At 34.3% G+C, this 13,871-nt stretch overlaps 1 protein-coding gene across 1 annotated transcript in view; it reads left to right on the top strand.

The window, feature by feature from the left end:
- The first annotated feature begins 409 nt into the window (after positions 1 to 409).
- The window catches only part of side-VII (sidestep VII transmembrane protein), a 20,770-nt gene continuing 7,308 nt past the window's right edge, over positions 410 to 13,871 (top strand). Inside the window, exons 1-15 of the mRNA XM_013315051.1 lie at positions 410 to 434; positions 1,706 to 1,838; positions 1,998 to 2,206; positions 5,130 to 5,244; positions 6,591 to 6,790; positions 7,360 to 7,511; positions 9,142 to 9,289; positions 9,744 to 9,874; positions 10,117 to 10,276; positions 10,467 to 10,570; positions 11,020 to 11,209; positions 11,393 to 11,526; positions 11,616 to 11,796; positions 12,052 to 12,299; positions 12,584 to 12,739. Coding sequence (XP_013170505.1) covers positions 410 to 434; positions 1,706 to 1,838; positions 1,998 to 2,206; positions 5,130 to 5,244; positions 6,591 to 6,790; positions 7,360 to 7,511; positions 9,142 to 9,289; positions 9,744 to 9,874; positions 10,117 to 10,276; positions 10,467 to 10,570; positions 11,020 to 11,209; positions 11,393 to 11,526; positions 11,616 to 11,796; positions 12,052 to 12,299; positions 12,584 to 12,739 — 2,286 coding nt within the window. The remainder of the gene's footprint in view (positions 435 to 1,705; positions 1,839 to 1,997; positions 2,207 to 5,129; positions 5,245 to 6,590; positions 6,791 to 7,359; positions 7,512 to 9,141; positions 9,290 to 9,743; positions 9,875 to 10,116; positions 10,277 to 10,466; positions 10,571 to 11,019; positions 11,210 to 11,392; positions 11,527 to 11,615; positions 11,797 to 12,051; positions 12,300 to 12,583; positions 12,740 to 13,871) is intronic.

Raw genomic sequence — 13,871 nt, 5'->3', positions numbered from 1 at the left:
TTCCTAAAAATTAAAATATAAAAGGCGTTATATGAATGAAGTGCGCTATAAATATATATCTATAAGCATCTATAATGCAATATTATACTAGATGTCGCCCACAACTCCGTTCACATCCTATGTGTCCTTCCATACTATGCTCTACATCTATGCCAATTTTCTTCGAGACCTGTTAAGACGTTTTGGAGATAATTTCTAACAAAAGTCCATCTTAACATTCGCATTTATAATATTAGTAAGATTATCTCTCTGCATATGTTTATACCAGGTAATCATCAATCTAAAGGATTGTATATTTAATTTTTAGGATCACTTTGTTGTCCGTCTGTCTATCAAGACCCCTTTTCTCAGGTTCGCGTGAAGGTATCAAGCTGGAATTTATTTAAAAATATGAATGTGAAATTCATAAATGTCGAGCAACGATTTGTACAAAGGTATGCAAATGGCCGTTAACACGTTTAACAAGACAAATACAAGTTGCCTATTGGAACAACTTATTGAATTACGTCACGGCAACTTCTGCATAAACTTGTGTATAATTATCACGATCGGAGCGAAGTAATTCCTTGAATAATTTTAAGCATTGGCCAGTTCCTGTGAATTATTATAATGAATATTAATCTGTATTTCCATTTTGAATTTTAATTACTGGTTTTCATAGAAAATTAATATAATATTTAAAATGTGAATGGAAAAAGATCTTCATAAATGTAAGTTCACTTTTATAATGGACTAGCTGTCGCCCGCGAATTCGTCCCCGTATAAAAAAACTAAAAAAAAAGAATAAATAGTATCCTATGTCCGTCTCCTGGCTCTAAGCAATCTCCTCACCAATTTTCAGGCATATCGGTAAAGCCGTTCTTGAGTTATAAATAGTGTAACTAACACGACTTTCTTTTATATAGAAGAAGATTAGATGTATTATATTCAAAATATGTTTTTATTTATTTCATTGAGTAATCCATCCTATGCCAAAATAGGGTTACCGTGGGTTTCTCAATGTCAAAATTTTCGTTTAAAACACATTACTCTCGTTTATACTCTGTTTTCTCAAAGATAATGACATGAATATGTTTTTAAAGATTTTGGTTTCAGAAACCCGCAGCTTGTATATTATTATTTTTTTTTCTATAAAATCATAACACAATTATTTTGATCCTGCAAGAAGTTATGTTAAAAATAACTTAAGGATAATTGTATAGTCCTGCGGCGTTATAATAGCGGGGGCTTGTTGACGCAGCACCCAAACCTCTTGTTAGGGGAAAACCTTAATTGTACGAACACTTGTAAAAGAAAGGGTATTGTTTGTGGGTTTGTAGGCAGCCGGTTAGTTTTATATCTTATGTACGTTGTGGGATTTAAAAAAAAATAGTTTTCTTGGCTTGTATTTTATTTAAATACTAAATATCAAAATTTATTCCTGTGTACAGATAGAAATGAAAAGAAGGTTACAGATTTTAATATATCAAGACAAGAAGTTTGAGCGCTTTAAGTTTTTGTGTTTTAAAAGTTAATTTAATAACCCATTTTTAAACAATATCATAACACTTTTTAACTGTTCGATAAGTAAACAATGCTTCAAAAGAATAGTCGAAATTATGTCAACTTTATTGCCTTTATTGTGCGCTTAGTCAAGAAGTATCACGTTTGAATAGTCTAAAATGATTCTACTTTGTCTACCATTAAATATATGTCCTTGTTACAGTGCCTATGACCCAGCTAGTAGCGGTAGCAGGAGAGCCGGTGTACTTGCCGTGTGATATCGCCACACAGGACGAAGACGACGCGGTACTACTTGTTTTATGGTACAGAGAAGACCTTGGAACGCCTATATACAGGTACGATAGACATTACTTACTAATTTTTATAATATTTCGCTTAAAAAGTGCAAAAAAGGTCGAAGTAACCGTTGTCCCTAAGACTATGTAGGATATTTTGAAATCTCTTGAGCACTAAGTATACCACACAATAATTTATAAACTATAAATTGTTAACAGTGTTGATGCTCGAGAACGTGACTTCGGTGTAGCAGAACGGTGGTCAGATGAGAGCGTATTTGCATCAAGAGCTTATTTCCTACCAGAGCGGAGACCAGCAGAACTGGGTGTGGATCGGGTGAGAGCATCAGATCAGGGGATATACAGATGTCGCGTTGACTTCAAACAGGCGCAGACGAGAAATTCCAGAGTTAATTTGACTGTTATAGGTAAGATGATGATTTAAACATTAATTTTTCTAAACAAAAGGTATAAAATATTAATAAAAGGACAAATCTCTTTGTTATTTTTGACCACACTTATACACCAATTTGAGATCTTGATAAGACCTTATTTAATTTTTATAATCAAAGTAACATGTATGTGGGTAAATCTCTTAAGATTGGCACTGGTCCAACTAGACAGCGCTTGTAATATCAGATTAATATTCTTGATTCTAGATTATTTAGCTATAGTCTTCCACTTTCACTTAATTCCTAAAATGTCTTTGTTCTTTGATATACGAGTATATACATATTTTCAAACGTTCGTCTTGTTTTTAAGACAAATAGGAGATAAAAGTTGTGACAGGAAACAAACACGATATGTGTAAGGGTTGGGAAAATGTATAGATTATTGCTGGTACTTCAATAAGAGGAATAAGGAAAAAAACATAAAAAAATAGCAGAAAAACGCACCGAAGCTGTATTGGATAAGAAATGTTGCGAATTTTATTTATTTATTTATTTGTTATAAATTAAACAAACAGGTTGAGCGTTGGAGTCTGTTATAGTATGAACTGTGTGATAGACATATGTACATAGTTAGCAAATTAGTGTTTGTTTGTGTGTGCGTGTGTGGGTATGTGTATGTGTGTGTGTATATATGTGTTTGTGTATGTGTGTGTATGTGTGTGTTACCGTGTGTCGCTGTCAATTATATTTGTGTTCGTTTCGTGTTTTTTTTTAATTGTAGATGTATTTATATAAGTTGGTTTTACAGTTAACAAAATGTTGCTATAGTTAAATTTAAAATTAATCCTAAATGTTGGTGAACGACTGAGTATACATGTAATTTAAAAATCACAAAATCAAATCACGCTGTGTTTATTAGATATCAGATTGTGAAATAGCGTACCCTTTTTCATCTTATTTACAAAAGACATTTAATAAAAGATAAGATCTTATTTTTAAATTTTCTTCATTAAATACAAAACAACCAATTTAGTAGCACAAAGGGAGGCCAGTACGTATCATGTTCACAAAAAAGGTCCGATAGAATTGAAAAGATTACAATTTTATAAAGACCCAAATCCGAATCCAATTTACTTTATAAATTGATCAGACCGATTAAAGGTAGAAAAAATACGAAAACAATACTATAAAGAATAACTAGTAAATATACATCTTAATTATTAGGACAAAACTATTAAAAAAAAACCGTGACGACGACGAAATAAACCAAAGACACCACGTGGTAGAGCTGCTAGCTTATTAAAGCTGTTCTTTTTTATTATATAGATTATTCTAAGTGGAGACTAAGTATTTAAGTGTAAAAGTTCAAGTCTTAAAGTTCAATAATACGTTGGATTAATATTTATTAAGCTATTTATATGTCTAATAGATAAAAATAAACATTTTTTTATTCAACGATTGAAATTCGACGACAAATTTTAGAATAACTCTGTACAGCGGAAAATCCATACAAAGCTTTTGTGTCAGCTTTAAAAAAATTAACATGAAGCAAATTCAAGCGCTAAATCCGCTTAGCGGGCCGACTGGTTGATCCATAAAGTTACTGACGGTAAATCTCACGATAATAATCCTTAATAACCCGGTTGAAGGCCGCAATGATTGACAATATATGTATTAACTGAAACAAAGATATATATTCAATATTTGCTGCAAATAAAATTGGCATCAGTTATAAAACAGCATTTTAAAGAAGGACGAGAAAAATATATTCATCTCTTTTTCTCCTTTACCTCACTTATCTTTCTTCTCTCTCATGTAACGAAATTTGCGTTAATATGTCACATACCTATATTTTTTTATATCGATTCCACTCTTCTATCCAAACTTTCCATTGTAAATATATTATAATTTAAATACAATTTAATAAAAGCAAATATATCTCAAAAACTTGTGTGGAGAGACGAGTGTTCGTTTGATATGAACTAAGTAGTTTTGAATTAGATTATGTAGATGGAGACACAATCGCGGCGGAGTCTTGGCGGCAGCACAAACAGCAGTCCATTGTAATGCACTTGCGGTCTCCCACTTGCCAACATATCAAATAACTACACGTTTTCCTTCATCATAGTAGATATATACGTGGCTTGTATAATTTGATCATAATGAAAATAGTTGATATTACAAAGTATCAAAACGTCCAAGTTCTTTAGTATTTTTGCAGGATAAAAAAGAAAATTCCTCGTAACTCCACATTCTAGTATAACTATAAATATCATATAATACTATTATTAAATAAAAAAGGTTTTTGCCCTTTTCCTGTGATAAAATTACCTCGTAGGAAAAAAAATTGAGAAAAATGATCTTGACAGACAGACGAACGGACAACAAAGTTATTTTTCCTACGAGGTACGGAACCCTTATAGGATAACTTTGTTGTCCGTTCGTCTGTCTGTCAAGACCATTTTTCTCAAAAACGCGTGAAGGTATCAAGCTGGAATTTATTTCTTCTTGGTATTGTTACTTTCTAACAGAAAAAGCATATAAAACAGTTGAAATAACAAAAACGATTATGTTATATTTATTATATAAGTTACTAGTTAAGTTTTCATTAGTTAAAATAAGTGTTGAAAACAAATCGATATTTATTAGTATCTGGAAGAGAAGGGACATCCCTCGAGTGTACTCCACGTGTGTTAGTTAACACGATGCTTCCTACTTATGTTCAGACCCCGTGTTAACCTACTGTAAAATTACTTTAATAAGGCTAATAAATGTTTACAACTTTGCAGATAAAATGGAAATGTAATGGAGTTTATATATTTAGTTGGAAAAATCACTCTTGAGAATAAGTTTAATTTGAAATTTTCGATGTTAACCGCCTAGATAACGAGTTGCACAGAGGAATAGTTTTTGAAAGCAAAATGAATACTTCCTAATTTGGTAATGTTCTCTTTAACAGTTCCGCCAAGTAAAATGGTGATAATTGACGACAAAGGTGATGTGAAGCAAGCTATTGTAGGTCCATACATCGAAGGGGATACGTTTACGTTGAAATGCGACGTATCTGGGGGTAAGTTAAAGTAAAATTTGCACTAACAATAAACTATAATAATAGTGTCAAATATTTGGTTAATAAAAGCCTTACAGAGTCCTTTAGCAGACAACTTTAAATTAGTCACTTCGAAATATTGCATAAAAATAATCTAGTAAATTAAAATTGTATCCTAGATTACTTTTTACATAATCTTTTAAGGAAATGGTTAATCGAAAGTAAATACTTTATTTTCAAGAGCATCGGTGGCTCAGGGGTCAAGCACTTGACTTGCAATCTGCAGTTCCTGGGTTCGAATCCCGCCATGTACCAATATGTTTTTCAATTTCCGATTTACATATGTACATTTATCCGACCTTCTTAGGTCGAAGAAAAACATCGTGATGCAACCTGCACATACATATCTGAGAAGAAATTCAATGATATGTGTGAAGTCAACCAACCCACACTGGGCCAGCGTGGTTGACTATGGCCTAGTTACCCGTGATTTAGGGTAGGCTGCGAGCCCCTCGGTGGGGACGTATGATGAGCTGATGATGATGATGACTTTGTTTCAATATACACCATGTGTGGGTTAGCTATTTGAGTCCGGTTTTTACAACCGGAATGGGGGCCCAACATGTTAGGGATATTAATTAAAAGTCGACACGACTGCAGTCGAAGAATTTATGGCTGTCCCTAAATCATATTAGGGTTACGATGTGAACGAATGGAATAGCCGATGTCGAAACGTTGCCCATTAACCATTACGAAGGTGTTTAAAATTATTGGAATGGACCCAAAATTCTAATACGATTTTCGACCTCTGTAACATTTTGACCTTAATTGAAGAGAAATACAGAATTATTTACATTGGGTACGACATTAATTACGCTATAGAATTCAGTCCTACTGGATTTAAAGTAAATTCTTTACGTATATTAACATATTTATTTTTAGAATGTAAAAGAGTTTTATTCCAATTCTTTTATTATACTAAACAATACTTGCTTCGATAGGTTTTGAAACAAATAAATACCAATGTTGTCTTTGAGTTAATAATTATATAATATACTTTATATTGTGTAGTGAGCTTGTAAGTATCTAATTATCTGGCGTGAATCCTTGATCCCATTAATTTTTCATATCTACAAAAATTAAACGATTCCCTGGTCCATTATTACCTTTATTAATATCCGAAGCTATCAACCCGAAATGGACCAGCGTGCTTGACTAAGGCCTAGTCATCCCTCACTTAGGGTAGGCTCCGAGCCTTTCCATTCGGACGCATAGTGAGCTGATGATGATGATGAGGTCGAATAAAATACTTGCAAAACGAGTAAACATCAACAATAACGCACTACAATAATTCATGACACAATCAGGCAGGCCTCGTCCCTGGGTAAAGTGGTTCCGTGATGACGTCGAGGTGGACACCCCTGCGGTGCCCTTAGCGGGCGGCGGTGTGAGGGGCGTGCTTCATGTGGGCCCTCTGACACGCGCCGACGTGCGCGCCGCATTTACCTGTAGAGCTTCCAACCATCTCAGGGCACATCCTATTGAAACAACACTCACTTTGGATATGAACTGTAAGTGATATACCTAATGCCTTTCAGTTCCGAAAACTCACGGTGTACATTTCACATCAAGAACTTGACTGAAACTTTATCAGGTCAATTGCTTGATAATAGGACCACCTAGTGGTTTATGGTCTAATTTACTTTTGTAAAAACTGGTCTACGAAGAAGGTTAATCAACATAAAGTTTGAAATTTATAAAAATAATATGAAATATCGTTAAAAATATCTGGAATAAAACAATAAAAGCGGTAGATTTAGCAATTTTTTACGTCACATCAGTGATTTAGCATCAAGATAAATTCATTACGCATCGGGAACATCGATCTAAAATCAGGCGTATGACAAGTAAATTATTACCGCAGTAAATGTCTTGCGGCTATGAATTTATGAATATAAAGATACTTGAGTTCACAATTTTCGTAAAATGTGATTTAAAGTACCTTAAAAGAAAAATATGTTTTAGAAATATATCCATTGTCTAAAAATATACTTACTTTTTATTCATAAACATGTATACTACTAGATAAGTCATATCCTGACATTTATAGTAGTATTTTAATGTATTATATCATTTTTAGTTCCACCATTAAGTGTGCACATTCTCGGATCAAATCAACCGCTATCAGCAAGCAGAAGATACGATTTACTATGTCAGAGCTCAGGCTCCCGACCTCCTGCTTCTATCACATGGTGGAAGAATGGACACAGAATAAACAACGCTAAGGAAACGGTAAGTAACTCTCTGAGATGATAATGATCAAGGTTATAGTTGGGATAGAAACTGGAGCAAAGTGTATCAAATAACAGTATTGAAAGAACTACCAACATTAGCCATTTCATTTAGGAATTTACTATAGGTACCTATTTAACTCATCTTAACAAAACTTTCTGCAAAACTTGCTTTAATAGAATATAGAATCTAAGATTTTAAAGGAACTTTATTCAAACCAGTTACTTCGCAAATATATTCTAAGATAATTTAATTACATCAACAAAAGCAAAGCTAATCTGATATCAAACGATCGCAACTTTCCTAATCAGCATTACCATGAGAAACAACATCGCGAAGTCGACTTAAAATAAGAGCACGTAAAAGTAATAAATGTAGATTGAACGGCTCGGCTAGTGCTCGGGGCGGACTCAAATCGGTCGTAAGGGAGCGCCGTTCAGCTTCAGGCGACAATGTTTGTTGTCGCGGGTGATGCTTGCTTGTTATATTAAGGACGGAGTACGGAAGGAAATTAAAACGGACAGATAAGCCTGGAAAATGTTAATGTTATACAATACTTTGGTTAGAATCTATTTCTTCGTTGACGAGCTTAACTTGTTGAATATCCTCCACATAGTCACTCTTTTCTAGCCAACAAACGTTTGTTTAAAAATTTCAATTTTGCGACGATTTATGCTCGTGGTATTTGCAATATTTTAGTTTCCATAACAAGAAAGTATGTGCAAACTCGTTCATGAAAGTGAAATTGTTCTGCGTGAATTAATTAAATTCGTTGATCAGCAACCTCGCCGCCAGGAATTAATATTAACGCGGCCCGATTCAATCTAATTCAACCTTTAGAGACTCGAGCAATGGCTGCCCTAATTTATTATTTACCTGGAAGCTTTCATAGAGCCTCTTCAATTTATTATCAAGGTATCAGTGTTTGGTGTAATTTGACGTCAATTTAACGTCAGTTATTAGTCAAATTGAAGAGCCATTCAAACTGTTTGGTTTTGAAGTTATTGCGTTCCATCGTTACGGCTAAAGGTTCATTATTACACAGTTTTATGTAATTTTAAAGTAATGGATATGAATGGAATGATGAATTTAATGGATAGAGCAGTTACTCTTCTTTTGCTAAAAGAATTTGGTTAAACATCAAAAGTAGTGTATTTATTTATATCAATAAAAATGAAACCAACCTAAAAATAACATGTGCATTCATTGATCTCTTTCGATTAAAATTTCCATAAAATGTCACTTTACAACGTTCAGTCGCGATACGAACGAAAACGAATACAACTTTTAATGTATTTGGCAATTCAAAGAATATATGTCTTGGGCCCCAAAGCACCCATTCCCCGAAAAGAGCTAATAAAAACATTAAAGCCCTTCGAAACTGAAGAAGCCTTAATAGAAAATGTATTATTGCAACTCTGGAATATTTCTATTATAAAGCAATAAAATTTCACATTACTTTAATGGCAGATGATTCCAGATACAATTTTATTTAAACAATTTTAACCAGAATATCTTTAGTTAAAGATTGCTCGTCGTAATTTCCTGGTAGATAAAACTTTCAAATTGTTTCAAATATTAATTACTTTATTTCCAATACATTGTACAGTTTAATGAATCAATTTTTCAGCTATCATCAGATGGAAACACAACAACATCGACTGTGTCTTTACAACTGACCAAATCAGACGCGGGAGCCAAGTTGGCGTGTCGCGCGTCCAATCCTCAGATGCCCTCCGTAGCTGCGTTGGAAGACGATTGGTTGTTAGACATACAATGTTAGTCAAGTATCGTTAAAATGTGTCCTTTTTATTTAAATTAGTATAGTTAATGATCTTAGTAGGTCCTCATAACATGAGGTAATCAGGAAAAGACAAATAGAGTACAATAATGGTTGGATGGTGCGATTGTAACTTTTTCAAGGGAGCAATAGTATCGGGAACAATAAATGTGGTACTCCTGTTGCTTCTTGAAAGTATTTGGAGGACTCTGGATTATATATAATATAAATAAACAAATAAAAAACATTGTATGCGGTTACTAAAATAATGTTAACAGCAAAATTCACCGCTTAACCTCAGTGATTGTTTAGTTTGTTAACATTCCACGTCGCGTTGCGGTATTCCAATTTCATTTTGCAATTTATTTTGATGCACACAATAAAATTAAATAATTGTTGTTCTATAACCAAGCATTCTATTTGTTTTGTTATAACTCTGTGTAAATTTTTAGATGTTCCCGAAACTACAGTAAGATTAGGGACTAATTTGGATCCGAAGAACATTAAAGAAGGTTCAGATGTATATTTTGACTGTATAATCAAGGCGCATCCTTACGTATACAAAGTAGAATGGAGACATAATGTAAGTGATCAATTCCCAATGCATTAGAATTAACTTATGACATAAAATCAAAGTACAAAGTTTGTTAAAGACTAAGAAAACTTGAAATAATTAAAAACGAAACATATTTTAAAAGAGTTTCTAATAATTTATTGCTAATAATAAATTATCTTGCTATCCTGAGTTAATATTATAAATTTCATAAACACTAGAATTTTCATAATATGGAAATAATAATTGTATTAGGATTTTTTTTGTTTCAGGGTAAATCTCTGGTACATAATGTAGGACATGGAATAATAATAACGAATCAGTCGCTTGTCCTGCAAGGAGTTGGCAGAAAAACAGCCGGCAATTACACGTGCGTAGGATTCAATGCTGAAGGGGATGGCGAGAGCAAGCCATTCACGTTAAACGTATTATGTAAGCAAACACTTACAAAACAAATTAGTTTATAGAAAAACAAATTTATATTAAACCAAAATAAATGACAGCCAACAATGAAAATGGATATTTTATACCAGAAAGAAATTTTAGAACCACGCTCTCAGCAGTAAATTGTCATAATATTAGGCTTCAATTGTATATCAACTAATCAGTCATGTACCGCTAGATGCTCCGACGTGCCGAAGCTCCCAGCAAAGGGTACATGGCGTGGCGAAGCAGGAGCGCGCGCACATCACATGTCACGTTGACGCCAACCCCGCCGACGTCAGCGTGAGTACTCATTACACATTCTGTTACGTGCACCTTTGACCATGTCAGCACTAGAATTACTACCTAACTATAAATATCTAAGAAATTTTTAGCTACAAACTAAATTGAACTTAAATTTCTTGATACCTATGGCCACATATTACCTAATGAGTTGATGGTGAGGAAGACGTGTATGTCGCCTCTCATTTATAATTATTAGTCTTTTCTAATATCTCGGCGGCTCAAGGTCATCGGCGTGCTGCGCAGTGCCCTCTTCTCGCATCCCGCTACGTTCCGCAACACCAAGAATTGTATTCTGCGAAGCAGTTCGAGCAAAGTTATTTGAAAAGATTTATACCAAGGCACGACTCATCCTTGGGTGCCTCTGCTCTGCCCGTTTACGATTACCAGATTATACAGTACAATACTCTCTGCCGCCTATTTATATGTTAATTCACATTTTTACGCAGTTCCGCTGGACATTCAACAACACAGCGAACAGCAACGAGGTGAGCGATGGTTACGTGTCTCGTTCGGGCACCAGCTCCACCGTCAGCTACACGCCGCGGACCGAGATGGACTATGGAACGTTGCTCTGCTGGGCACACAATCGTATCGGCAAGCAGCGCGTGCCTTGCGTCTATCATATCATTGCCGCCGGTAAGAAGTAGTTTCACTCTCTAATGGAATTGATATAAGAAAAATCAATATTTCCAAAAAAAACTGAAAAGTAGCTAGATGTCTATGTAAAATTATGCAACACCGATGTCCACATTAATTTATATGTAAGTCACTGAACTACAACGTAAAATAAATGTAAGTTTTCATTCAAATTTATGGCAGGTCGACCAGATCAAGTGCATAATTGCACAGTTGTGAACGCTTCATTAACGTCTTTCGGGGTACGTTGTTCAGAAGGATTCAATGGTGGATTACCACAATCATTTCTTCTTGAAGTCCGTGAAATAATTACACAGGTAATGGGACAATTAGTTATTTTCTAAGTCGTGCGTAATGTAAACCGAAATCATATAGCAATGATAAGTAATAAAAATGAGTTTTACAGGAAATTATAGCAAATGTCTCGAGTGCTGTGCCACGTTTCACAGCTGTTGGTTTAGAACCAGGCAAGACGTACGCGGCGGCCGTGCTAGCATACAATGCTAAGGGTCGAGGTGACCCATACCCTCTAAGAGCTAGTACGTTGCGGCCCCCGGAGAAACATCATGTACATGATAAGAGTTTAGGTAAGTAAGTTGTAATATTAGCTTGAATTTCTCTTCAGGGTAAGCCTCTTGTTTAGCACATTTGGTAAATGAATTTTTAAGCTTTCTATGCAATACAACATTTCAGAAACTCGGTAAAAAAAATCAGTTATTGCTTTTTGAATATATTAATATCGTAAATTGTCCGAATATCAGAAAATCTTAATCAGTTTATGGACTTTAGAAGTTTTAATTGTTTACTACTCCAGTAAATTTCATAAAAATTACTTTCATTAGATTTACCAAGAACAGCCTTTCAAATATCCGGAGCGATGTCAGCGGCGGTGGGTGGCGGTGGCGTACTTATGGTAGTACTGGTCCTGTTTATGGTAGCAGTACGACAGAAGTGTGCCAAAAGGAAACCGCGGTCAGCTCCACCGCCATCGTCTCAACCCGCCTCGCCAGATAAACTGCGAGAGAAGGATGATAGTGAAAGTGACGATAGAAATCCAGATATAATACCATCTGATACAGATCATATGCAGGTAAAACCTAAATAAACGTTGGAATATAGATTATAAAGCGAGATAATTTATTTTAGTTAAAGAAACTAAAATAGAATTTATCATAATTTTGAGGAACTGAGGGGGGATTTCATTGGACAATTTGTATTATAACTAGCTGTCGCCCGAAACTCCGTCGCGTGTTATTAAAAAAAAATCTTAATAAGTAGCCTATGTATTCTTCCTGATTATGTTCTAAATATGTGCAAAACAAAGATGAAAATAGTTCCTGGATCATAATTATTAATTAGGAATATCTTTATCAGATCGACTACTTCCGTCAGCAGCAAGTGTCAACAATCTCCCCTCCCCCGGGGAACAGGGCGCCGCGGGGGAGCGTGGCGGGCGTGCGGGGGAGCATACCTGGCTACTGTCCGCTCAGGACAGTCCCACCAGCGCATCCACAGATGCACGATACTACGGTTAGCACCTTTTTCCACTAAGAAATATTATATTTAATTAATTATTAAACCTCACAATTTATATTAGCTGCAATAACAATTAACTCGCATAGCTTTAAGATTAATGTTAGTAACTTAGTCAATAAAACGTTGCTATAGTTATGACTAATTGATTTTAAGGATTTCACTAATTTGGAAATTTATATTAATCACTTGCTTGAGATTATAACATTAGTTGGGGCAAGCGATTTACATAGTATGAATAATTGTTGTTGAGCTCTTTGTCTAATGGTTGTTTGTGATTAGTTCGAGTTCAGAGTCGGCTTTGAACTTAATTGTTTTGTAATATTCGAAAATAGTTGCTATGATTCAATTATGTTTCTATAAACATAAATATAATTTTTAATTTTAAGATTTTGGGTTCGAATTTCGAATAACATTTTTTCTTTTTGTATTTTTTCGTAACCAGAGTCTTAATTAATAAAAAGAGTATTATTTTTAATATTATAAAAATGTAAGTGATATGATTTGAAAATTAATTTGAAACCACGTAATTCTTTTTTCAAAAGAATTGAGCACTTTTAGAGAAATCATTGGGTAACTCTCTCCTTGTAAACTTATTATAGCCTCCATAGTAAATTAAATTATTCAAACTTTCGTGAGACATTATACTAAATTGATATATATATATATATATAAACACGGCTAAACGCTCACGTATATTCTTCCGGTGGCGGCACCGACTAGTTTCGAGCCTATCGGGGGCCCTTCATCAGGATGAGTGGTACTGGTATTATTACACAGACGCGGCTCGTCGCTCACTCTTTGCTTTTTCCATAGTAAATTATTTAAATAGGAAACGAAATTCTAGAATAAATTGCCTCTAGGCTTCGAGAAAACTTCTAGAAGGTTCCAAGTAAAGTATTAATAAACTTATCAGTTATACGAAGCTCAAAATATAATAAGAATACAGTAGTTCTTCGCTAAATTTATATGTGACAAAAGGAAAAATTTTAGTTCTTCGCAATTATACAACAAATGTCCATAAAAGTTACTAATTTAATTAAAAAAGGATCAAGGAGAAACACAATTAGTAAAAAGGTCTTCGTTAATTAGAGAAGTAGATTTACAGAATGGCCAATTTAATGGATAT

This window comes from Papilio xuthus, unplaced genomic scaffold, assembly GCF_000836235.2.
Source record: "Papilio xuthus unplaced genomic scaffold, Pxut_1.1 DF826961.1, whole genome shotgun sequence".
In the NCBI taxonomy this organism is placed as follows: Eukaryota; Metazoa; Arthropoda; class Insecta; order Lepidoptera; family Papilionidae; genus Papilio; species Papilio xuthus.
This window is presented reverse-complemented; position numbering and strand designations above follow the sequence as displayed.